Source organism: Symphodus melops, assembly GCF_947650265.1.
Source record: "Symphodus melops genome assembly, chromosome: 18".
Lineage (NCBI taxonomy): Eukaryota > Metazoa > Chordata > Actinopteri > Labriformes > Labridae > Symphodus > Symphodus melops.
In genome coordinates, this window is record NC_136708.1 from 17,732,679 (window position 1) to 17,758,653 (window position 25,975).

General features: G+C 43.0%; 1 protein-coding gene across 1 annotated transcript; it reads right to left on the minus strand.

Moving 5' to 3' along the window:
* Nucleotides 1-2,468: 2,468 nt before the first annotated feature.
* Nucleotides 2,469-25,480, minus strand: LOC306839745 (adhesion G protein-coupled receptor B1-like). Its single transcript, XM_079368629.1, has 32 exons — nt 25,007-25,480; nt 21,577-22,448; nt 20,536-20,685; nt 20,346-20,444; nt 19,976-20,140; nt 19,462-19,626; nt 18,178-18,342; nt 17,921-18,085; nt 17,721-17,822; nt 17,503-17,609; nt 17,190-17,384; nt 17,011-17,079; nt 15,781-15,889; nt 15,156-15,299; nt 14,996-15,065; nt 14,693-14,795; nt 14,210-14,253; nt 11,991-12,117; nt 8,675-8,778; nt 8,455-8,557; nt 8,183-8,333; nt 8,001-8,070; nt 7,824-7,890; nt 7,635-7,720; nt 7,266-7,437; nt 7,039-7,134; nt 6,884-6,923; nt 6,085-6,707; nt 5,944-5,979; nt 5,716-5,820; nt 5,435-5,485; nt 2,469-5,197 (listed from the first exon to the last, which is right to left on the minus strand). Exons 2-32 carry the CDS (start codon nt 22,277-22,279, stop codon nt 5,000-5,002), a joined length of 4,584 nt encoding a protein of 1,527 aa, XP_079224755.1. The 5' UTR covers nt 22,280-22,448; nt 25,007-25,480; the 3' UTR covers nt 2,469-4,999.
* Between the last annotated feature and the right edge of the window lie 495 nt (nt 25,481-25,975).

The following is a 25,975-nucleotide window of genomic DNA, read 5'->3' on the forward strand; positions in this document are numbered from 1 at the left end:
AATATCAGACATCAAGGACTCATACTGTAGCTTCATTGATGACAATGTAGAAGGTGTCACTTGTTCAGATGAAGTTACAGGCAATTTACCAGAGTCCTTATTTTTCCCCCTTACCCAAACATGATCAACCTTAATCTTTACAAACATCCAAACATGTGCACACATAATCTCACACATATCACAATATTCTTTATTACATTCAATAAATAAATCTCTCTGTTAGCGCTTCTCTTTTTTTTAAACAATTACTATTGTTTTTTATGTATTTCTTACCTCTGATAGAATCTCTTCTTCCAGACTAACCATCCATCTCGTATTGGTAATCTGTTCATTGTTTCGCTGGATATCTTTTCTCCTTGTGTTTTTGTTTGTCTTTAATGTCCCTTGTTTGCGATGTTATTTCACCAATAAAAGAAGGAAATTATGAGCAGAATCTGCAGCTCCGCTCACTTATATTTAGATTTATGGAAACATTGGTGTCATTAGAAGTCCTCCCCACATCCCTCCTGCCTTAGTTCACTCTGACAGTCAAACTAAAGTGCAAAAAAACACTGTACACCACCTGCTCAGAACTAAATGCAGAAACCAAAAGCAGAAAGACAGAAGAGTGACAATTTGTCCTTGATTCCAAGGATAATGTACAACAAAACTCTAAGTGAATAATGATATGATCCACGACTGCTGCATGTGCAAATAAGCAGCTATTTGCTAAAAAGTTCAACTTGTGAATTTAACATGTGATGATAATGCAACCTGCAGGGCTGACAACTGAAGCCAGCATAAATTAACTAAATCAGCAGTTTCTCTATCAGCCACAAGAAGCAGGTGCCAAAAAAGACCGCAACGTTTCCACTGGTTATGATTCTCCTATTTTTACAAGCTGATACATAAACCTCTAACTGATGTTACCATTTGTATAACTGAGCACAAGGGGAATTTAATATGACTCACCTATTGAAATATTAAGGTTTAAAGTTGTGCATAATTAAGGGCATTGTCTCTTTGGATGAGTGGGATGCTATTAGCTGTCCTCTAGGAATCACTTCAGCTGTTCCAAGTCACTGAACCTAGGTGCTCAACTGTGGGTCCATATATGGCCTCAAAAATGAAGTAATAGCAGCCAAAGTCTACAGGGTGAGGATATGAGAACTTCTGTTCCTGCTCCCCTTGCTATACACCTCCTTCAGTTTTAGGTATATAGAGCTGAAGTGTTGTAATAACTGCTATAATCCCACAATATATATAGCAACTGTAAAACAATAAGAAGGGGAATTAAAACATACAAGCTGAATTTGATAATTTTACACCCTCATTGCTCAGAGTCGATAAAAATAGTAAAACAAAAAATATCTTTATCAATATAACATGTTCATGTGCTTCTAAAAAGCATTACAAAGACTGTGCTGTCTGTGAGAGGAATTCTGCTCTTTCTGTTCTTTCACTTCTCTTTGCATCTCTTCCGGATTAGCATCTGCTGTTTCTATAACAACCGCCTCCAATTAAGACACAGCCAGGAATTCAGTGTTACCGCCACCGAGGTGCTAATTGATCCGGGGTTCTCATCAGGAGGGATGGGAGTGCTGAGATGAAAAAGGGACTAATGTGTATGTATGAGTGTGTGTTGGGGGGTGGGGGAGGGTTTTCATCAGCTTCAGGAGGTTATTAGTATGGGGAAGTTTTTTTTTTTTTTTTTAAACACACAGACATGCAGCACCAGCATATACTGATTACTGTTATTTTGATTGGATGGACTTTGTTAAAAGGCTAATGAGGAGGCAGAGCTGCTTGCTTATAGATATGATTGAATAAGCAATGACTGCAGCATCTTTAGAGCTGCATGAATATATTTATTGTGTACACGGTTTACATTATGTGTATGGAACTGGTATGCCACTTGGAGAGCTTAAGTGATGTTTGCACCATTCAAAATGTAGTAGCAAAAAGTATACCGATGTTTATGCATTCACACAAGAGGCAAGTATTGCACATTGTCCCATATTCTGCCAGTTTATTTATAAACTGTGTCCATCTTTGTAGCTCTTGATCTGTTTTTTCAGTTAAATCTGTCATCTTGCTCACTCATTGCAACCAACTGCGGGTCATGACATGAAAAGAAACACAAATAATGAGGGCCACAGTGATTCATGTAGGATATTTTTGGAGTCACATTTCAAATGCTGCCAAATTAGCTCCAACATTAGTGCTTTGAATTGTCAAGAGCAGACATCGCAAAGATGACGTCTGGTGGGATAATAAATGAGCACAAAATGAGCCATGAAGCATAAAGTAGAAAGAGGGGAAAAGGAAGATTGTGAATTTCATGTGAAGGGAAGACAAACATGAAATGCAATAAATAAAAAAAGGCATCTACAGTGAAGTGCCATTTGCACACAAGCCAGTCTGCTCCTCCAGCTGACCTCACAAAAAGCAGCGCTCACAAATGGTGGACGTAAATCTCCTTTTGCTTATAGCTTGCAGCAGAATTACAGCAGGCGGATCCAATTAAAACAGAAAAGAACATAGAAAGTGTGAGAGCCAACAATGCAGACTGAGCAGGCAAAACTAAATTTATACTCTTGATACATTTGTCCTATTTTTTAAAGAGGCCATAATCAGATTTTGGCCCCTGTCAAATTTGTTTGTTTTCTCATTACTCAACTCCATAGATCTTTTACTCGACAATGATTTGCCTCCCTGCAAAGCATGAAAATAGAACAGAGGATATTTGCACTTTTATCATTTCTAGAGATTGCTTTTTTTTTTTCTTTTTTAGCCCTGCATATTCATGTCTATATTTAGAGAGCCAAATGTTCGCCTGAGGCTTTAATGTGGCATGGGCTCTAAATCCATTTCTCCATGTTCTGCTTTACTTTTTACTCATTGCAGTACGTTGGTGAATCATTATACATTTAAACTTTTTATTTTTAGGAGGCGATTTAGTTGGCTATCGCTTGAGATATCAGAGTCAAACAAAAGTCTGACTCTGCAGTGGAAGAAGTTTTGAACCAGATGATTGGAAAGAATAAGCGTTTTAAAGACGTGTGTCTCCATTACAATGCAATTATCCGTCACAGATGGAGGACCACTTTCTTAATGTAATATATATGTGTTTTATTAGAAATAAGTCACATTCATTGTGTGCTGTGAAAACTGTACATTTACAGGAGGTAAAACAGAATAAAAACAAAGCTATGACAAGAGAATACAAATGGGTCTCTGATGCGAGTAACTCCGGGTCTGAATCAGGCTAGACGCAGGATTCTGAAGGGATGAGGGAATTGGCTGGTAGTACATACTACTGAGTCACTGACAAGGTTATCAAAAACACACTGTTACAGAAGACATGAGGTTCGAATACACCTCGCTACACAGCGAAGAGTAATCACAAATATCCTGAAGCACAGTTTAGATACCATTCATTCTACATAATGTTCGCTCTATAGAAGTACAATAATCTACCTGTCACTTAGAGCTCCAAATATGAAGTCCTGTGCTAACAAATCTCTAGTGAATAAATTCCTTGAATTACTAATACAGATTTGTTAAACAATATTCCCATAAAGCATCTTTATGCTTTGTAAATATGAGGAAGATGGTACAAAAGTTTGAAAACATTTGTAAGAAAAATACTGCCAAAATCAAATCAGTCTTGCTTGAGCATCAAGCACCCATCATATTGCACTATTTCACACTGATGGCTGAAAACACAAATGTGTTGAAGTCTCGAGGACCTGGCGCCGCATTGGAAGTCACAACGGCGCCAGGAAGCCTCTGATCGGTCCAAGAGTCCTGCAAGGCTGAGCAAAAACATAAGGGCGATGATTAAAAGGTTTCGCTGAACCCTCGAATCCTCATGTACGACATGGAAGAGCCTGCATCTTGTGCCAGCTGAGAGGAGTCACACATTCTTCACACTTCGAACCCAGCATTTTACCCAGAGTGCACTGCTCTTCCTGTGTGAGAGTCTGTGTTTTTTCCTGGTGCTGGTGTTTTTGTATCAAGGAGTAACCAGGACATTTTTTTTTTACATAACGATCCCCTCCATCACCACTCTGTGTTTGTCCCGATGCAGTCCATCGCAACACACATTATAGATGCATTGAGTCTTTTCTGGAGCCTAATGTAGTATTTTACTGTAAAATAAACAATATATCTTGTGCCTGACAGTCATGTGGGGAACAGAAAATAAAAATAAAGGCTATGAATCCAAAATGACAATTACAATATAATAGCATTAATCATTGGAATAATAATAACCAGGTTGATAACAGCTGTGAGAGAAGCACTATCAGCATGATATAGCCCGCACTCACAGATAAGAGATCTAAGAGTCTCATCAAAGAGTCTCTTTTAAGGCTTTTTGAAGCAGTTCCAAGTGTGAAGCAGAAAGCAGAAAAAAATAAAATAACCCACGGCACAAAAGCAAAAATGCAGAGTGTTGGACTCCAAGCATGAAACGGACCCCTTTTTGCTCCTTTGCCTTGTCTTAGTTTGGAAGTGAGCTTGGCTTGAAGAGGAGCAGCCAAAGGTTCTGATTGGTCCTCCCAAGAAGCAGGGAGGACGCACCATCATTATTAATTTTTTTCTCCAAAGTTGAGTTGAAGGAAAAAAAGAAGCACAGACATGTCGACCACATCTTCTGAACCCAAACTGAAGGGTTTCAGGAAACTCCCAATGAAGCATTAATGGAACCATTTACCAGTCCTGGTCCATGGAAACCACTGATCGCTTCACTAACCCTTTGACTATCAAAGCACTCAGTCACGAGATGCTTTAAGTCCACACAGAGAAGCTACATTAAACATCCCTTTAACATCATCTCCTTCTCCATCTTTCCTTTCCTTCCTGCTCTGGCTGAGGGTTTGAAGACATTGATTCTGGGACCAACTTCTTCACCCTCTTGGTTTTCCTCTACTCTATCCATTCTGGATCCCATTCCTAAACCAAAAAAGGTGACCAAGGTGAAATCAGGCGGCTTCTCAAGCCCCCCTCCTCCCCCTCAGACCTCCGTCTGCAGGTCAATGATGTCCTGCCCCACCAGAGGGATGGTGGTGCTGGTCTTCTCCCACTCCACGGAGTGAAGCTCCAGAGGTGAGGCAGCAAGGGGCTCCAGGTCTTTCCGCACCCATGCAGGGGGCGACTGCGGGATCCCCCGGACTCCCTCCCATGGCCTCTCCATCGGTGCCTGCTGCTTGTCCTGGTGGGATAAAAATGAGGAGCCACTTTAGCACTGGTGCCACCCATCAGCCCTGAGCAATTCTGATTTAATCAAAATGAAATGGGTTTCATTACATCAGAGGTGATTTTCTAATAATGAAAGTAGTTTTGTCATTTGGGGACATTAGTCCTCCTTGAGGCAAGTGTAATATCTGAGGGTGTGTCTCGTCTATTGGCAGTAAAATTTGAGACAGTGAGGTTGTATATAAACACTCACACTGTGGTTCGTTTTGTCACTTCCTCCTGATGACACACTCCATCTCACAGACTGTAAGAAGGAAGGAAGGAAGAAAATACAGCCTTATTTAAATGACCTCCAGGTAAACACAACCAAAGTTCAATACGCAGGTCACTGGTTGTTTTGAAGGGTCATTCTTACATTCAAAGAGCTGCCTCTCTTATCTTTAACTTTATCTTTTAGTCTTTTAGCTCTTCATTTCTTAAAAAAAAAAAAAATCTTCTGAAATGGATGACGAGCACCAAATCACAATAAGCTACCTTGCTGTCAGAAGCCGGAGACTCTCTGTCTTTCTCAGCGTGATGAAGCTTTCTGTTCAGGTCCTGGAACATGTTCTGGTGGCGTTTCTTTGTGTGCATTATTTTCTATAGAAAAGAGAAAGACAAAAAAGGTTTAGACTAATAATCAGATGTTGTGACTAAACATCAAATGTACATAAAGTTTAATATGAAACCTTTTTGAAAAAAAAAGAGTATTCAAACAATTACCTCAAAGTCCAACTCAGCGTAACGAGATTTCTGTCTCTGCAAGAAAAAAGGGAAGTTGGTTTAGTTTTAGATACATTTAATAAACATGGTACAGGAATGCATGAAACAAATTGTGAGGTCGCGTCTTCTGTCCCATCTTACCTCCAAGGAGCTCATGGACAGTGTGGAGATGGTCTCACTCTTGGACATCATGGAGTTCATGGACTCAAAAGTGTTCTCTAGGCTGCTGTGCGTGATGTGAGATTCGCTGGACATGTTGTGGATGTTCTGGATGGGCGAGTCTCTCTCAGAGTATGACACGCTGACCTGATCAGCCGGAATTGACTTGATCCCGAAGGCAGCCTGGGGCTCAGCAAAGGGCCCGCTGAGGTGCATCAACCTTGCCTGAGGCAGCTGCTCCATGGTGATGTTGTACTTTGTAGGGTCGTCCTTAGGTTTGGTCCTCAGGGTGGAAGTAGTGTTGGGCATGAGGACATAGCCGCTGCCGTCAGAAAGGCAGCCCTCAGCCTGAGCCCGAGCAAGGTCTGCGTCCAACTGCTGGAAGAGCTCGCCCTCGCAGACATACACAGGTTTCCCAAAGGATGGGTCGACTCCCATCGCCAGACGGCTCTTCTCTCTCTTAAGGGTGAGAGTGTGGCTGGAGTATTCTGGGACGGCCTGCATGTGGCTCTTATTGGGGTTGGATGGGAGGGTGTGGAAGTTGGAGCCCATTGGAAGAGGCAGCTGAGGAGGAGACATCTTCTCTTCAGAGGAGCTCTTCATTCCTTTTGAGAAAAATGGTGACAGACGGTTAAAAAAAACAAGAAAGAAGCCCACCGTATCTTAACCATTGGTTCAAATAAAAATGCTTCATTAGCTTATGATTAGAGGTTTAAGTGAAGGCTCTGAAACTTCAATGAAAATGGAAAAATGATTAGGAGCGAACGTAAAGGGGTCTCACCTTGTCTGTTTGAATCTCCATCCTTCTCGTTATCCGACGGCTGATAAAAGAATAGCAAACAGATCTATCAGCGCTTAGTGAATGAAAATATTCATTCAAGGATATAATGTAGGAGGCACTCAAGACATTAAAAGGCAATATGCCAAGAAATTTACCATATGCTGGGAGTGGCCATTGTGATGAGAGCTGCCAGAGTCTCCGTTGCCGTCATCTTTGCGGTCCACTACTCTGCACTTTACGGCTTCTTGAACCTAATGGACAATGGGGGGGAAAAAAAATCAGCTCATGTAATCTTATTAAGAACAAAAAAAAATCCCAGAAAAAATGACTCTCCTTTATTCATATTCCTGCTACTTTAGCCCAAATAAATCCTTTTCCTTACCTCTCTCCGCAGGATGCAGTGAACCATGACGATGACAAAGCCCTCCAAGGAGTCGAAGACTGCAAAGAGGATCTGGAAAAGGGCAGAGCGGCGATCGGTGATGGCAAGGACAGCGGACATCCAGGTGAGGGCCAAGAGGGGCAGAACAACACAGGAGCTCCACAGTGAGGCCCTGGAGTGGAAAGAAAATCAAGAAATAAGACTAAACAAAGTCACACAAGCCAGAGTGAACTGCTGTTTTCTCTTTGCACTCCTGTTGTTTGATTTTCAGTAACGATATTAAAGCACATTATCGATACGCCTGCAATAGCACCGATAAGGGCGATAAGCACAATACTTGGGTATAAAGAGAAGATCATTAAGACATACCCAGCTCGCTCCTTCAGTTTCACATCAGTGATGCCGTCCTTGGATACCAGCTTGTTGAAGACCAGAATGCCAATGACCATATTCACCTGTTTGCAAGAAAGAAATGGATGAGACAATCTAACAAGAGGTAATGCATTTAAAAACAGACAGTATTGTGATGGATTGGGACGTCGATGGCAGGATATGTACCAGAACAACAGCTGCAGCAGGACCAACAAAGGAGTAGAGGAGTCCGCCCTCAAGAGACAGCCAGCAGCTAGAAGAGATAAAAAGAATATTAATGCGCGAGTTAAGAAAGAAGATTTTCTGGATGATTGCAGGGGAAAAAATATGGCTCAAAATATGGCAGCCACAGTAGAGACTTACTAGGTGACAGTGCCGTATCCTTTAGCCTTTGTGAATCCAACAGCCACAGCTACTACAAGCGCAGGAAGCCCTGAAAAATACACAAAGAGGGGGAACATTTAGGATGCAGAAAACCTACAGAGAAAGGGAAGCAACAAAGGTGAGAATAAAAGGAGAGATGACAATAAGACAGGCTCTCTTACCCCATCCTAAGCACAAGAAACGCTTGCGGATAATGCGGTTGCGGAGACGACCAGTAACAGCCATGTACGACTGCCAAGCTTCGGTCAGCACCCAGCAGAAAGAGGAGAGGAAAAAGAAATGCAGGAGAGCAGCAACCAGAGTGCACACCACCTGTGATAGCCCGGAAGGAAGAGGAAAAAGGGGAAATTGAGTCTGAGATGCATCAACTCCAAAATCACTAAAAGCAGTGACTTTCAGAGAGGCTACGATCATAGCGAAAAGAGTGTCTTACCTTGTTGCGAGCCTGAGTTTGTCCGACGAGAATGAGGGCATTGGAGCAAATAATGGAGAGGCAGAAGTTGATGAGGATGACAGAGCGCTCGGAGCGGATGTACCTGGAAATTTTGGACAAGAGGAAATAAAGATTTAGGAATGAAAAAGGTGAGAAAATAGAGGCCAGTCCATACAATTTAAAGCTGGCATGGCCAGACTTCTCTGGTAGAGTCACTTACTTCCAAACGGAGACATAGATGATGATGAGAAGCAGCAGGGTTAGCGACGAGACCCCACAGCCAACGATGAGAGTCACGGATGGGAGCAGTGCCTTGTCCATGATCTACAGAGAGGACACAAGACCAAACATGCCTCTTAGAACTGATAACAGAGTAACCCACAGACATATTCCTACAGAAGACCAGCAAGTACACACATTTACACGCACAAGATAAAGCCTCAGGGTGTGTGTGCTATCTGGAACAGCAGACAGCTCCCTGCAGGCGAACGGTTGAATGGCACAATCAGGCCACGGCTGAGGCAAGGTGACCCCAAGGTGAACGTGTCAGAAAGATGGAGCGGCAAACCAAACAAACGGTCAGGGTCAGTGCATTTCTCCATCGAGCTTTTGAGTCAACAAATGAGGCGAGGAGGATACTGCACATATATCTCGCTCAATGAAGCAAGGTTGGGGGGGGGGGGGGTTACAATTCCCAGTAGAGCGTTCAGGCTGTGTTCTGTCATCAGTTTGAGCTTTAAATCATTGGCAGCAAGCTCCTGTATTTCGTGCCCCTTTAGCAGCATTTTGATGTATTTGAACCAACCAGCCGCTCCTTGCCCATGCCTGCAGCAATGAACAGGTGGACCATTATCACCTGTGCATTAATCTGCCGCCACCTGCCCATCTGATCCCTGACAGCAGCTTAGCGCCGAAACTGCCGACGGCACGACTGTCCCATGTTTCAAACCGCCCTGGCATCAGACCTCAGGTGGAGGAAACAGAGAAAGATTGTCTCTCCTGCTGCTTGTTCACCTGCGGGGCCAACGGGTCACTGCTGCACACACAAATCTCACCTCCTTCAGGTGCCACAAAGCTGCCTCGCTGCCCGGCTAATGCACTGCCATGCAGCTCATTGTGTGGTTTGTCCACCTTCATGTATAATGACGTTTTGGAGTTGTTCTTGCACCTCCGATCAAGTTGTCATCACTATTAGGCGTGTGAGGTGGAGGACAAGAGTTTGGCCTATGCGTTGATAAATGGTGTGATAACGTTTTTGAGCACGTGTTAAGGGGGAGGAAAAGGCGAGAATGAGCTAAGTTGCTCCTGAGGGTGAGTCAGAAAATGTCCTGAAATAAAGTGAATCCTAAGGGATTGAATTAGCAAAGTTAAAGGGGAAAAAATGCACCACTTTGGCCTTTGTTTGATTCATGATGGTCGTAAATTCTTATATGGCAACCATATGTGAAGCACGCATTTGCCATTGTGGAAAGGGTCTCAGAATGGCCTTGAAGGATTGTGCCGCTCTGTCTCTGTGTGTTCTTCACACAAGCTTTTCTCCTATCAAAGCACAGCTGGTGGAGTCCAGACCTACGGCAGCCGAACACTAATTCAGTGTGGCAAATTTGTTTCGAAATCTCTCCAGCTACATCAGAAGTGCTCCAAAACAGATGGCAGATAACGGAGTGGGGAGCTGTCTTTTAGCTTTAGCATATACTGAAACTGGGGAGAGCAAAAAATAACAAGTGAGACAGTATGTTCTGTTCCCTCTCTTCCCCAGTCTCGAGATCTGGGTTGATGCTTGCACCCAGGGTCTCTGAATGAGATCAAACAACCACTTTGACCTAAATATGACACTTGTCTTCTGCCTCTCCTTGATACAATCACTTGTTTCTTTTGTGCATGTATTAGATGAAGAAAAAATATGCAGAGAACCTTAAAAAAATCAGATCTTTTTTGTAGTTTTTTTTTTTAAATCAGCCTGGCCATCAAGAGCGACTGCTGCTCTCACTATTTGGGTGCCGCTCTTGCTGGACCATTATGTTCCAACACACAGGATGCTACAGTGCTCCTGAAATCAGACCACATCGAATGAGTGCTGCAGTATCTTGTGTCCCCCCCCCCCACATCTGCTCACTCCTCTCTCTCTCCCTCTTGTATGGTGGGCATGAAAATGTTATTGAAAATGTCCACGGCACACATCAAAGAATGGATGCAGAGACGGGCGAGGAGGAAGGAGGGACATGAGTGGGGGCATCTATGCATGACCAGACGTCTGTCTCTCATTGGTCTGCCTCTCTTTCTCGGGCATTTTCAGACTCTCTGCTGTGTCCGAAGAGGAAGAAGAAGGAAAAGGAGGAGGAGGTAGTGGGGGATGGACGTAATCGGGAATTCTGAGATATTGGCAGACAGAATGATTGGCGCAGCAGCATTTATTTTTAAATGTGTGGGAGGTTAAAAGGATGTGCAGCTGATAACAAGTTTAGAGCTATTAAGACCGGCAACTGAAGAACTCATAAAATATGTGATGTAAACAACTGGCTGACAGGAAAAAAACAAAATAGAAAATCACTGAAGTTTAAATTTATGAGCTGTTTTGCAAGCAAACGAAAAACTAACTAAGATGTTAAAAAAACTCAAATATAAAATAACAAATCTTCACATTTATAATCATCAGTTGGTTGCACTTTGGCGTGCAGGAGAAATCAGATGAACAGCAGAGATGGACAGGCCATTTCCTCTGTCCTGAGGGGGGGCGCACAGAGAACAGAGGAAGGAGGAGGGGAATGTGTGTGTGTGTCCATGCGTGCGTGTGCGTATGTGTTTTTCCCTCTTAGTTATCAAAAATCACACAAGCCAGGTTCGCGCTGCAGAAGCCGTTGCCATGGCAACTCCAGAGCGAGCAGCTTTGGAGGCAACACAGTCTTCAGGGAGGAAAAATACACATTGTCTTTGCGCATAAAATACACTTGGTGCGTTATGACAGATTTTCGTTATCAAAGCATCCGGTGTTTTTTTAACAAGTTTCTGCACCCACTCTGCCTACATACATCATGCACGATCGGAAAATCTGATGCAAAACCAGGTTATACAATGATCAGAAAGTCAATAACAGTGAAAGAATGAATAATTTGTGATTAATTATTAATATTTGCAAACAAAAAACCATTAGCTTCTTCCAATAGATGCGATCGTGTTTATTTTGGCAATTACAAAGCGGATTACCAGAAAATGCATCCAATTAACACGCTCGTGCACAATCGAAACGCCAATATGCAATATTCGATTTTTAAAATTCCTACATATCTACACATTCCTCGGTTATTGCGCTCCAATAAAAACAGCCTGCAATTCTCCGATTACCTGCACGGAAACAAAGAGGTGCAGGCAGGCAGCAGATCGCTCGAAAACAACAAGTAGCCAACGATGCCGCCACACTGCACCACACACACACTCACGCGCGCACACACACACAAACACACACTGCACGGAACAAAACCCTCAAGAATGGCTGATAAAATAAAAAAAGGGCAACATTGCAGAAATACAAAACTTACCGAGTCGAAGTTGACGCGCGATAAAATGGCGAAGGTGGAGAGGCTGTCACACACGCATTTGGTCCTGAATGAATGAACGGGCACCGCTCTGCAGCTCCGCGCAGACCACGAGCCGAGCAGAGACGAACTGCACGAGGAAGGAGGAGAGGAGAATGCAGCGATGGGTTAGGAGAGGAGAGATCTGACAAATGTCTCATGTGAATGCCTCCTAATGAGATTTCTCTCATGTAAACTCACGATGAAAATATATATGAAGATATTTATGCTTCTAAGTCCATCATGGCTTTTTTTTAAACAGTAAAACACAGAAAACTTCACATTTCTTGCATTTTACATAACATTCAAAAAACTAATTCTATGATCCAGCTTGAGTAAATATTAGACCTATGAATTCTGAGGAGCTCAGTTTAACTTCAGAAAAGCCTTAATGATGCTTTACATGTGTAATTAATTTCCATCTGTGCCATGATTAACAATTATATGCCTTCCTGACTTTCATGTCTGATTTCTTGTAATTCACGTGTGATTTCTTGAAATCAGTGTGATTTCTTGTAAAGGGCCATTCTTTTGAGAAAGAACACAAGATACTGGCAACCTTTGCCTGTTGCATTAGGGACAAAAGGACAAAGTGTTCCCTCTTTTCGAAAAGAGGGTGAATATGGGAACTATTTGAATCCAGAGCACTGATCTAAAGTGAGGAAACCTATTCCATTAATTGATTTCCACTTGTATCTGTTCTTTTTAAAACAAAAAAAATCACATTTTAACCAAACTGGATCGTGTCATAGCCTTAATGATTTATACCATGCCATGCTTGATTAAACAAACAATGAATCAATCACAGTACAAACAAGAAGTAAAATCGATAATGAGGGCTTTACAAAGGCTATGCTTCAAATGAGATGCACGTCTGATGACAAATCAACTTGAACAAATCTGCAAGGATTGAGATCAGATTTGTTCAATGACAAATGTTTGTGTGTAAGCAGCTACAGCAGCAGCAGATGCCAGGGAGCACAGAGGAGCTTCAGGCAAAGAGCAGAACCATGAGGCGCTGACTGATTGGTGTATTCAGAGGGTTCATCACAGCCAGCAGGTCTGGGCTGGTGCAGAGTGACATGGGGGGGACAGCCGTGGGGCAAAATCACCTGGGATGGCATCAATCAGCAGGCTTGGCTGCAGAGTTTAACCTGTGCTATGATTGAGTCGTCATATAATGTAAATTGGACTAATGTTGAGACATTTAAGGCCCTTAGTTTGTTTATGTCACAAAAGCTGCACATTTCAGCTGTATGCATATAGGAAAGTTAATTGTCAGACTAGATGTTCATGCACGTCCTTTGATCAGACATAGCACTGCAGAAATGCATTGACCCCACACTCTGCAACTGCGCTGTCTCTCTCTCCAGCAGTTAATCACATTAGCTGTCAGAAATAAATCTAATTTGACCAGAGGCACATCTTCCTCTGAAAGCAAAGGAGTTGATTTCATTCTCTCCTGCGATTCAGTCCTCTTTTTGCTTATGCAATGACTCTAGTTGTTTGTGGCTAATGCGAAAATGCGTGTGTTAGTGTTGAGGTACATTTTCATTTCTTATCTGCCCTCCACAAGTGTACAAATCTATCTAAATGCAAATGGTCCACCTGTGTATTCTTCAGGAGGGGGCAGAGTGGGCCTGAGGCTGATTGATCCAGCTAGAGCCCCTTTCATAAGTCATTCAGAGGCATCTTTAAAAAGTCCCACGTACCACAGACATTAACCTCAGCTCTGACATATGAGCATGACTTAAGAGGCGAGGGAGCTGGGGATGTCATTGTCTCTAGATTGACACTCCGAGGTGCGACCTGTAAGGAGGCTGCAGTGAATATACTCACTGATGTATGTAATGAGGGTTGAAGCGTGGCCTGCGTGTTGTTTTTTTTCTCTTCAAGTGAAGTGTCACTCAGCTGATGATCACTGAGATTGTCGTTTCTTTACTCTGAGTACAGATAAGTGTGTCAGACAGCAGAGAGGCCTGCTGCTTTTGGCTGGGAGACATTATTAGTTTTTTTTGGTTGCGGGAGTGGGGTGCTGAATGTTCATATGCGATGACAGATGCATAACTGAAATCACAATAAGGCTACAAGTGAGGAAATAAACATCAACAAGGCCCCCCGGGACAGGAGAACTAGATGTGAGTGATGGCTTGACAAGAGAAACAACTGTGGTCAACACTCACGTTTCGCTCTCGTCCCATGAGAGGCAAGTCTCATTCACGGTGCCCTGCAAAAAAAGAGAGAGAGAGGCCGATGGAGGAGTCAGTATGAGGAATCTCTGCACAGAAAAGTGGCAACACGTAAGCAGCGATATAAACGTGTGAGATGCAACAGCTTGCTGGCCTGTCACCTGCCCACATTTTCTCACTCCCCTCCCTCGATATACATGTGCAAAAAAAAAAAAAAAAAAAACCTCAACTAAAAACAGCTCATTCTCAGCTGCAGAGACTTAATTACTGCGCATGATTCCTCATCAGCGTCGAGTGACCGCTTGGTTCAGCAGCTGTGATCTTTGAAACTCGCACACGTTTTTAGTAAAAGTCACAGTGTCGCTGCAAATGTCAACAAAATGTCAGGCTCTGTGCACCGCGCTGAGCAAACAGCCAGAGGGGGGACTGATATGTTTTGTAAGGCTCCATTAGGTAGAGTATACATTAGGGACTTACATTGTGGAGGTGGGGGAACTCAATCTCAACGGGGGACGACAGGAGGGTTGGGTTTGGCGAGACGATGACTGACACAACCTTGGAGTTGAGGAGGGTTGTGTTACTGTGGAGAAAGAAAATTACACAGAGACATTGTATTTAAGTGATTATAGTCAAGGCTTCATGTGACATATTGGTAGGGCTTTATAATGAAAACAGGTAGGCAAGTAAGAACATGAAGTGAGGAGTTTTTCAACAAACGGCGCCATCTTGTGGTGAGAAAACGTATTGCATAAAAAGCTGAAAAATGTTTGTTTTTTTTACCTCTGAAAGGACAGGAAAGAGGCGAGGTTTCTGTAGAGGACAATGCCAGTAACAAAAGCATCGTTTCCTTCTGCAAAGAACAGAATAGCTGCTTAGACTAAAATTCCCGAGATAAAGTCTCAATTGAATGATCTATAAGAACATTTTTGTTTTATCTTACCAGTCTGTTCAATAGCCAGAGCATCTCGGGACACAGAGATCTTCTCCTCAGAGGTCCGAACCCAGTCCAGCATGCCCCTCCAGCCCTTCACAGGGAAGGTGAAGTTGGAGCTTGTGGAAGTAGGGCGCTTGTGGATGCTCAGGACTAAGATGGAGAGACAGAGAAAGGAGTTTTTATTACTTAACAGAACTAAGAAATCATACAATAAACTACATTTTTCGACTTTCTTCTGAGTTGGTTGTAAAATCTACAAAGAACTTTTTGGTTTCACTCGTCATGTGAGTGTGCGGAGTGATCATTCTGTGCTAATTTATGTTAGGATTTCATTTTTACTAAGTCAAAACATTCACAGAAGTCACAAAAAGATAGAGTCATTGTCAATATTACACTTATTCCTAAGTTAGAAAGAAGCCCTATATGTGTTGTGCCAAATATATTTGTTTGAAGATTGCAAATGTCACAGTACTTGACACTCTGTCAAAGTGATACATTCTACTGTGCTGCTTATATGGACTGAAATCCACAACAAGATAAAGATTGATGCACTCCGGCTGGAGAAAGGACAAATCATCCCTGAATACTCGACGTGAGCAGGGAGCAGCTGGCAGAGGAAATTAGGACTCACCTAAATTCTCGGTGACTTCATAAATGTCCTGGAAGCCGCTCATTTGCACACCGATCATGTTCACAAAGTCCTCAACGAGGCGGAGGAACGACTTAATGTTGTCACCCATCTGGATGAAAATAGAAAAGGGGCAGAAAAAAAAGATCAGAAAGGAGCAAAATATAGAGTAGGGGGTCACACATGTAGTTTCATTAAATGCACTCTACATTTGATTACGGTTAGCCCGTGTTATAGATCTATTGCTCCCATGTCAGTGTAGATCATACTTATTCTTTGAGAGCGCTCTGCATGTGAGTGAAAGATAAGGAGAGAAAAAACACTTCTTGCTGCTATGCAACAACAGGACTTCCTTAAGGCCATAAATGGGCAGGCTGTTGATTCATACTCAGGTTTTTTGCCCTCCATCTCTCGCTGGGTGGAGAGGGAGGGCTGCATGACTTGCGTGTCTCTGACGCAGAACTGCAGCGATGTGGGCGCAATGTGTGTGCTTGTATGCAATGTGCTGTCTGTGTCCCCTTACAACTGCTGTTGGTATGTAGGATGACATGGACAATCACAGATTGCTGAGTGGGCGAGAGTGATTCTCCCTGATTCAATCGCACTCTCTATTTCTCTCTTTTTTTTCCCTGTCACCTTGAAGCGTTCACTTTTTTCTTGTCGCAGTAGCCTTGGTAATTCACAATCCACTTTTCAATTCCTAAACAAATGTGTTGTTTACTGTCTGCAGTGGAAGCCTCAGTGTTTGTTCAACCTTTCCATTACTTGAGGAACGACCTCTTCACTCATTTCTGCAGGATGAAGGGTTTTTGTTTTTCGTAAACATGGGGGGAGAATGCATCAACAGGTGGTCGAATGAATCAAGGTTCTGTTTGTTCTACTAATCCATGCATGAGTCTATAAAAACATGCAGAAAATGTACGTGAATTCCCTCTCAAGAAATCGTTTTAATGCTTTTATTCCTGTTTTGAGGGTTTCAGATATGTTTTGCTCTTTCCATTAAAACCTATTATATTCTAAATGTACGTTTAGGTGGGTGAAAAAGAGTGCTTATCAGTGTAAGCACACCAGTCATTCATACTCTCATTTTCACATTTATGAAACTAAATTCTCACACTTTACTCCCTGAGTTTGAACTCCACACATTTATTCCATCAAAAGAACATTAGCACAATAGACCTATTTTCTCCTCATGCACTTATACACACTCACATACACCCTCTTATCACATACCAGCTGTGCCTCTTCCCATTTGTCATGATGTTCCTCCTTCAGAAGGTTGCTTATGGTCTGGACGTAGTTCTGCACATCATTAAATGAAGACAAAGGTAAGATGTTATTTTTTGTAATATGTACATTTGACACTTTTTCATGCATAAACATATCCTCTCATTGATAAGAATTCATCTTACCTCGATATCTGCACTGCTCAGTCTCAGTCTGGTTCCGTGGTACATTTCGGTGATGTTCTTTAGGGTTTCCATTACAGTCAAGAGGTCACCACTGTACCTGGCCCCTTCGTCGGAGGAGAATCTCAGGCGTGAAATTACCTCAGCGATCCCATCCACACTCTGCCCTGCTTGTGCTTTGGAGATGTAGTCCCTTGACTACAGAAGAAGAGTCGAGAAGTTAATCTGGATCTTTGACATTCGCTTGTTTGACTATGTAAATTAGACATATGAGGATAAAAGAGATGGGGCATTTAACAAAGACTTCAGGGCTCACCAGTGTCTGAATGTTCTCATAGTTGTTGGAGACACACTTGACGTGAGTAGGGTTCTCCCAGGACGCAAGGCCTACAGCATCCAGGGTGCATCGGCGCAGAATCAAACCTGTTATTAAGATAAATTACCTTCTTTTAGCGGACTAGGGGCTGATAAAAAAGTAAAGGACATGCAAGGTAAAACAGACAAGGTATGTTAATATTTTTGCTGTTGTTGTACCTGACGCATCAGAAGGACAGGCGATGGCGGCCAGATCTCCAGCAGGGGTTTTCTTCCATACAACATCTCCTATGTTCTGTTCAGGGCAGATCTCATGGGGCTCTATAAAGTTACAAGGACAGAAAAAAAAGCATAAGTAAGCCAAACTGATGTTTTTTTAAATGTTGCAACCATATTCAGTTTATCTTTCAGTAACTTACCGGGACATCTCTTCTCATTGCAGCGCTTCTGCTCTCCCTTTTCACCAGGACAAGCTTCTCCACCAAAGAAAGGCCCCTCACACACTCTCTGTCTCTGCTGTATGCCTCCACCACAAGTCTTGCTGCAGCTTCCCCAGGATGTCCATGCATGCCAGCGTCCATCAACTGAAGAAATAAAATATTCAGTTTAACTAATTTCTCTTTTGTTGGGATAAAAAAAAAAAAAATCAAAACGTGCAAAAATGTTTCTTTTTAACCTGGGCATTCTTGCAGGAAGCAGTTGTTGGTCTCTTTCCAGCTGCCATAGCACTCAGAGCCCCCATAGGAGGGGCCGTTGCACTCTCTAGTCCTCTGCATGGTGCCGTTGGAACAGGAAGCAGAGCAAGCACTCCAGCCAGACCACTCATTCCAGGATCCATCCACTAGAGGGCAGCACAGTTACACGAGACAGTTACAGTGTGTGCAAAAACCAAACATACCCTCTACCTACAGGTATAATGCAACCCTCACTGATGCAACACATATTTCATATGACCTTTTTCAGATGAGTTCTGAAGTCTGCCTATACTTGAAAAAATTCACCATCCTAAAAAATTAAATCAAGTTTATGTCTTAATGGACATTTCGAGCAGTGTTGAATGCAACATTTTGATTTGGCTGAGAAAACCTTTTTCTATATAAAAGTTATGTGGCTCTTTCGTTCTCTGTATGAGGCTTTTTTAATTAGGTGCACATAGGCATCAGGTGAGGGAATAACAGCTGACTTCAAGGAAACAATTTTCATCCTCAAACTTTTATAAAGGGTATAAAAAGCTTAAAAAAGCCATCTAGCAAGATTTGAAAATAGACTTAATAAAGTTAGTCAAAATGAAAAACTCTAAAAGGCTTATTAAGCCTGACTCAATTTTCTAAGCCCTTATGTTACAAATTAAATGTGTAATCATCTCTCAGTAATGACTGCCTAACAGCACAGTCTTTCTTCTGTCAAACATTAACAGCAATTTAGCGGTAGAGTGTCGAGACATTGGCTGATGGCATCATTGCATTGCAAAAAGAATACATATAGCACTGGATTAATAAAGAGGTGACTTTATCAATTCTTTGCAATGATTCTTTCCACCAAACTCAATGCCGAAAGAGAGTGAAAAAAATAAATGTACAAGTTGCAGCTGATATTTCCAAGAGAGTTTTCAGTGAGGAGTAGGAGGCAGAAAAGGAGAAGAAGTGATACATGGAATGACCATGCGCAGTGTGTGAGTCACCGGTAGTTGTTGAACAGCCCCTGACTAATGCTCACAGAGGCTTTTTATTCCCTGGATGCGTCACATTAATGTCATCCTGTCACAACAGCTGCTGTTTAGGGTTGGTGGGGATGCCGTTAAGTGGTTTAATTGCCTCTCATATATAAATCAGATCACTGAAGGGTCAATCGTTTTTGCACGTGTTAGCTGTGAAGTATTTTGAAGTGTAGAAGCAAAAGTACTGTATATATTTTTTCGTGCATCTTTGTCTTTTGCCACACTGTGTGCATCTGGTCTCACCTGGGCAGACAGCAATGTTGCAGAACTTGGTTTGTCTTTTAGGTCCATGGCAAGGCTCTCCTCCATTCTGGGGCAGCTTGCATGTGCGGGTACGGTCACGATAACCCCGACCACAGGTAGATGAGCACAGGCTCCAGGGGGTCCACTCATCCCAAGCACCATCAACTACACATTAGAAACACAGAGGGATCATTAAATGAAATGTTTTGTTTAAAATGTTCAGCTTTATTTCAGCACTCTTCTACAAACTCCCTAAGACAGCACAAAATGCAAAAGCTGTTTGGGGATTTGCCTTGATATTTAATGCAACATTTCTTACCCAGTCAAATCTGAGTATGTGAAAGTTTAGTAATACCTCTCATATAGTCTGCTTCTCCTTTCCCTTTGCTGCTGGTGCATTTATTTAATCAAATTTCACTGCGTGCATCAAAAGCTCAACGTTTCCCTGATGTTTTCCTCTAATCTCCTCCATTTACTCTCACAGAAGAGAGGAAGAAGTGTACAGTGCACTCACCAGAGCAGACGGCTGTGTTGTTGCAGGGCCGGTTCTCGCGCAGGGGTCCGGTGCACTGGATGGTGAAGGAGGAAGTGGCACAGACGCGGGTACGGCTCTGCCAGCCCTCTCCACAAGTGACCGAACAAGAGCTCCAGGTGGACCACTCATCTGTTTTGACATCGTCTATCGAAATAAGAATTGATTTAGAGTGGCAGCACACAAGGCTACAAACACTTGAATGTGTTAAGGTGGTACTTTTAACCACTTTGCTACACCTTTAGCCTCCATTTTTTTTGCATTACTCTGCAGTTTCAATTTTGTAAGATCTACATTTTGCCCTGACAAAAAAGCTCTGATTTTACAGCAGTCTGTCATCTTCATTTCTCACCTCTTTGGGTTGCAACAACTCCATGGTTGGCATCATCTGCATTATCTCTCCTCAAACCAACAATAGCTCGCAGACCCTGGCTCCTGTTGCGCTCTTTGCCTAAAAGAATTGACAAATTTCATGATTATAGCATTTAATCCGAGCTGCCTGCAGCTACAAAATAAAAGACAAGAGGAAAAGATGGGCTTACCAATGCATGCCTGAGGGTTGCAGGCCCGTCCTTCTTCAACTGTTCCCTCACACACACTGTCCTCGGGCTGGCATCCTCTGCTGCGCACCTGCACTCCACCACCACATTCCTGGCTGCACACAGACCAGCGACCCCATCCAGCCCAGCCTTCTGTAGGAACAAGAAGAGGAGAGATGTTGGAATATTGGAAAAAAAAAATGTAATTGGGCTACAGGTTAAATAAGATTGACACATTTGTGCATAAAGAAGTGCACAAAAGCATGACTCAACCGACCTTGTCCACTTTGTAGAGTTCATATATAAGAACAGGAAGTGAGTAATATATATTGTACGTGTGTCTTGCATGAGTCTGAACATGGATGAGTCTTTGAGCAGAGACCAATGGATGTTCTCTCTTAAATGGTGATTGTTTGTTTTTAACCACTCAGTGTGTACCTCAGCAGAACTCTGTGTGAATGATTGTGAAGCTTGCAGAAGAGTTGCTATGACGACCAAAAGTACTGCACTTCGATTTCCGACACCTGCTGACTGCGAGGTCTTTGTGCCTCCTTCAGTCTACCCCCCCCCTCGTCCAAACCTAACACACAGACATTCCCTCTTTCTTTTCCCTCCCTACATCCCAGACTCCTAGCCAACAATTCGACCCAACATGTCTGCCTGACACAGACTAGAGAGCTGTGTGCGCTCAAGGCGGTCTTGCCAATAAAGCCTGGAGATGCTCTGACAAATTTCTCTAACACCTTTGATTTACTACTCATTACTTTGCAGCAGAAGAGTGCACATTCTCCACTCGCTCTGCAGACATGGATCATTACCGTCAGCAGCTGCCTGCAGAGCTGTAGGGCCCTGAGGAACATGACCCCCTATCTGAACAAGCCTCGTCTTTTGGATTGCATTACAAAACACAACCCAGCAGCAGGGAACACACTGTTTTTGTTTTGTTTCTATGGAGGCGAGATGTTTTTATAACTCCTATTTTCTTATGATTTCTTTGACATTTTAAAAAAAGTTGACTGGTAACTAATAAAATTGCAAACTTACTGGTAATCTCAACATCACGTCCGTTGTCCTTTGAAACAGGAAGGCATTTCTCGACATAGACCCCACCTCTGTAGCAGCTTCCTGGCTTCCTCTTTGGGGCTTCCCAGCACTGGCAAGGTGTGTTCATGATGCCACAGGGATAATCATGAGTGCTGCTGGACAGACACTTCTCCAGCCACTGGCACAGCATCTGGCAGGCAGGCATGCTTGGGTTCCTCTTCCCCACAACCAGAAATTCAGCCTTGAACTCATTGACATCGGTATTCTCTTCCACGACCTCCAGGCCATTCCTTGGGGCCACTCTACGCATCTGCAGGAACTGCTTGCTGGACTCCAAGTAGGTGACTGTTGTTGATGCATCGCACATCCTCACAACCTCTTCAAAGCTCTCCATGCCCAGGTAGGTGCGGGAGGTCTCGATGAAGGAGTCAAACTGAAAGGTTCTGATCTGGCGAGGCACACAGGACTCAGTGGGCTTGGTGATTTTCATGTAGACAGTGTAGCGGCGAGGATCAGGATTCTGCAGAGTCCAGGAGCATGGTGTGGAGTGCAGGGTGGTTGAAGAGGAGAAAACGCCAAAAAAGCGACTCTGTTCCAGGGTGGCACAGGTTGCAGATGCAGGGCCTGAGGGAGTGCAGGAGGTCAAACCGAAGAAGAGCAGCACGAGGGCCACACAGGGGCCGATGAGAGCTGAGCACGCCATTGGGTAGGCTTAGGATAATGTTAATCTTTATTCACTGGTAGGTAGTTTAATGCAGTTGTATCGATCTATTTGTTGCAAGTTACTACACTTGTTGAAGACCTTTGGACTTCGATTGATCCCTCTGATTTTAGTGTCTCAGACAATATGTCATGTCTGAATCACAGGCGAGCTGCAGAAAAAAAGAATAGAGAGAGGCAAACTCTGTAAATATGCTAAACATTTACAAAAAAACCCCACCAGACATCAATATGCAGGATAAAAGCTTTCTCCACGTGAAATGCATTCTCTCACTGTATTCATGTGATGCATTTTAATTGGATCCCTTGTTGACCTGACATTCATGCATCAGGGATTTGCCTGTGATCAGTATCATAGTGTTTCGGGGCAGATTAAATGATTCAAAATGCCCAGTTCTCTGGGACATAATTGCTCCTGCTCTGCAATTACAGTCCTTCACAGCAGGCTGGTATCTCAGAGCTCTTGCTCTTTCCTCCCACACATTGCACTGAACAGCAATTCATGTGCGTCAGTCTGACGTGCATAGAAGCATTGCCACTAGCAACCACAGACGCTTATCAAGTCTGTTGTGCACTCCTCCTATTGAGTGCAAAACAAAAGGAATGGTTCTTATATGTCCATGTGTGATGACATACACCTTCGCGGCATCTAAAGAAATGTTTCTGGAATATTTCCGACATTACATATCACAAGCCGGACTTAGGAACCAAATGCACCAATGACAGTCTTTGCATGTTGATGCAAATGCATGCATGTACACCTTATCTACTCAAATGTTGCATTTGAATTCTATTTTGCACAGGTGTTGTATGCATTCAAATGAATCCAAAGTAAGTTAAGCTTTAACAAAGTTACTCATCTTGCAAACATACATGATTCAATAATAATTGATGGAGACTGACCATTGCAGACTGGCAAGAGACATAGTGCAGAATCATTACAAGGTCTCTGCACAAACCGAATCTGTCAGATAAGGTGGGAGATGCTCTATAAAGTGCAGGACACTGTTGCTCAGCAACATCTTTCACATGCATGCAGGTTTATTTTCTTTCGTTTAATGTTAGTAATACAAGCCAGGGGCATCACATGCTGTCAATTAGAACACAAAAGGGGAATATGTATGTGAAGGAAGTTATTCATCCTAGTAATAAATGCCGGTATGTTTAACTGATAAAGAAAAGTTCACCACAGAGAAATGGGCAGTGCAGACATTCAGCAGTAGATGTGATGCATGTAGACACATTCACTGTGAGAAGCACCTGCACTTTTCAGGCGGAGTACTCATAATTACCTCCCTCACATCTCCTTTCACATCTCTCTGCCTCCCTCTAACCCCTCCCCTCTCCTATCTGTGAGCAACACAGCAAAGACCTCTGCTTTGTGTAGGTGGGTGTCTCTGTTCTGCCTCCCAAACAACCGGAAGCTCCATGAATGGGCATTTGATGAGGCACACAGTGAAAAGAAAGAGGTCCAGCTGTCGTAGCAGAACTCTGCTGTCCTTCCTAACCGCCTCCCTCCCCAACCTTTTGGTCCCCATTTCCCTGTCTGTTTGCTGTCGTCAACAACATGTGTGCAAAGCAGGCAGCCTGAAGAGTGGGACATCAGTTGTTATGGAGACACTCAGATCAGTGTGAAAAATACAAAATGACCATCAGTGAGATGCTCACTGTTTATGCTGGAGTGCACAGACTTCAAGTATTTAATCTAATCACAGATATCTCCTCCCTCACACATAACTCTTATTCAGTGTATGACAAAGAGAAGCAAGACAAGTATGTAAAGCAATATAAAAGTGCAAACATTGAATGTAATGTGAAGTAATATTGTCACTGCAGAAAAAGTCTTCTGAATGACAATACAATATCTGCAGTTTTACCAAATGAACTAAACGGGTAAGGCTTGCAATCTTGCCTGTGTTCAGCTTCGGAGCCCGAGTAAGTCATGTGCCTTCCACAAAATTGCTCACGCTTTCTTTTTGCCATGTCGGGTGCAGAAATTTGCCCATGTGAGCAAGACATGGACCACTTTGTAGCTTTGCTGCAAAATCTAAGTGAAAGCAAAACAGTAGGCAGTAAAACTAAAACAATCACTGCAGATTGCTGATGGCAACTCCCTGCAGGTATACAGGCACTGCGGTCTTAAGACTGAGTGTTTAAGATTCAGACAAGGGCTCATTATAAAGCTTTCAACGTCACGCAGTTAAACTGATGATCTCTTAAAGTCTTTGAAAGTCTTCCCATTCTTGAAGAGAAGTATAAAGAGTAAAATTTAAGCCAGTCTGTCGAATGAATGCTGTGCAGACAGTGTTTCATTTCAACATGTACAAGCATTTCTCACATCCATGCAATGGTAAAAACATAGTTGCAAAGAAATTCAACAGCATATGCATAAAATGCAATGTTCACCATGCAGGTCATAATATTGTCACTTCTTCTGCAGTAACAATGTGCCATGTCTGCAATGCATGTACACAGAAAGTTCCAGCGATCCACCTGTTGTTACAATCCAAAAAAAGGATCAATTTCTGAAATAAATGCAGGCAACAGTAGAGTTGATGCAAGTTGCTTAAACATTTCAGCTAAGCAGGAGTCGGCTGAAAGTTTCAGCACCACGGACAGCGACGAAGAGACGCAGGCTGCAGATATAAATCCACTAAATTCATCCACACACACTGTCGTCAATTAAAACACAATAAAAGTCTTCTCTTACCTGTTAAACTTTTCTTTAAAGTCTCGTCAGTGGCTCTCTATCCGGTCTGTTCTCGGGTAGCAGCTGCTGACTGAAGTCGACTCGAAGTCTTCAAGCTGAGTTGAGCCTCAAAACTTTCGCCGTTAAAAAATACGGCAGGTCCAAGCCAGACCTAAACCCAGACGGGTTGGTCCCAAGTTTCAGTGCAGTCCACTCTCACAAGCAAAGAAATTTATAAAGTGACTCTTACCAAACTCCAAAGAGTTTACTACCAACTTAGTTTAGCTGCTATATCCAGTGAAACTGGCGTATAGCGGAGTGACAAATCGGATAAAATCGGAGCTCCAGCAGACAGTCCGTAGAACCAAAAACGCTGAGTTCTCTTCGTTCAAAGCTCCAGAATAAAAATGTTGGTACTTCTACTCCCGGCTTCGGAGTCTTCTTGCTTGTGGTCTTTGCACTGCAAGTGGGTCCAGTCTCAGTGTAGCTCATGGCCTGCTCTGTGAGGTATATATCCAACCCCGCCCCCCCTGCACAGAGTCGGAGTCAGTGCGTGGATGGCGTACAGAAGTGAATGAGACAGCAGACCAAGACGAAAGGGAGGGAGGGAGTGTGCGGGGGAGACGTGTTTGTGTGTGTTTGTGTGCGCGTGTAAATTGTGAGAGTGAGTGTCAGCGCTCAGAGGGAGGAGGAGGGAGAGTCTAAAAGAGAGGGGAGGGGTCTGTTCAGGGAGACAGAGACAAACGATTATTAACACCAAACTACGCAGATATCAACGCAGAGCCGAAGGTACCGGAAGGAGGATCAACGGAATCAATGTGCATGCACGCGGGGATGAAAGATAGAGATGAATAACTCAATATTCAGTCTGCTAACGTTTCACAGAAGGGTTAAGCCATGGCGACGTGGACATAGGATACTTTAATTATGATGCTTTTTTATGACAAACCATGTTTATTAATACATTTAATGCTTATCAACATCTTATAT

Excerpts from the sequence above, each read along its gene's own strand:
- LOC306839745 (XM_079368629.1), bottom strand. The coding sequence starts at position 22,279 with ATGGCGTGCTCAGCTCTCATCGGCCCCTGTGTGGCCCTCGTGCTGCTC. Across the intron at positions 17,610-17,720 it reads CTGTCCTTCTGATGCGTCAG|GTTTGATTCTGCGCCGATGC; the intron begins GTACAACAACAG and ends TCTTAATAACAG. Across the intron at positions 17,080-17,189 it reads TGAGCAGTGCAGATATCGAG|AACTACGTCCAGACCATAAG; the intron begins GTAAGATGAATT and ends AATGATGTGCAG.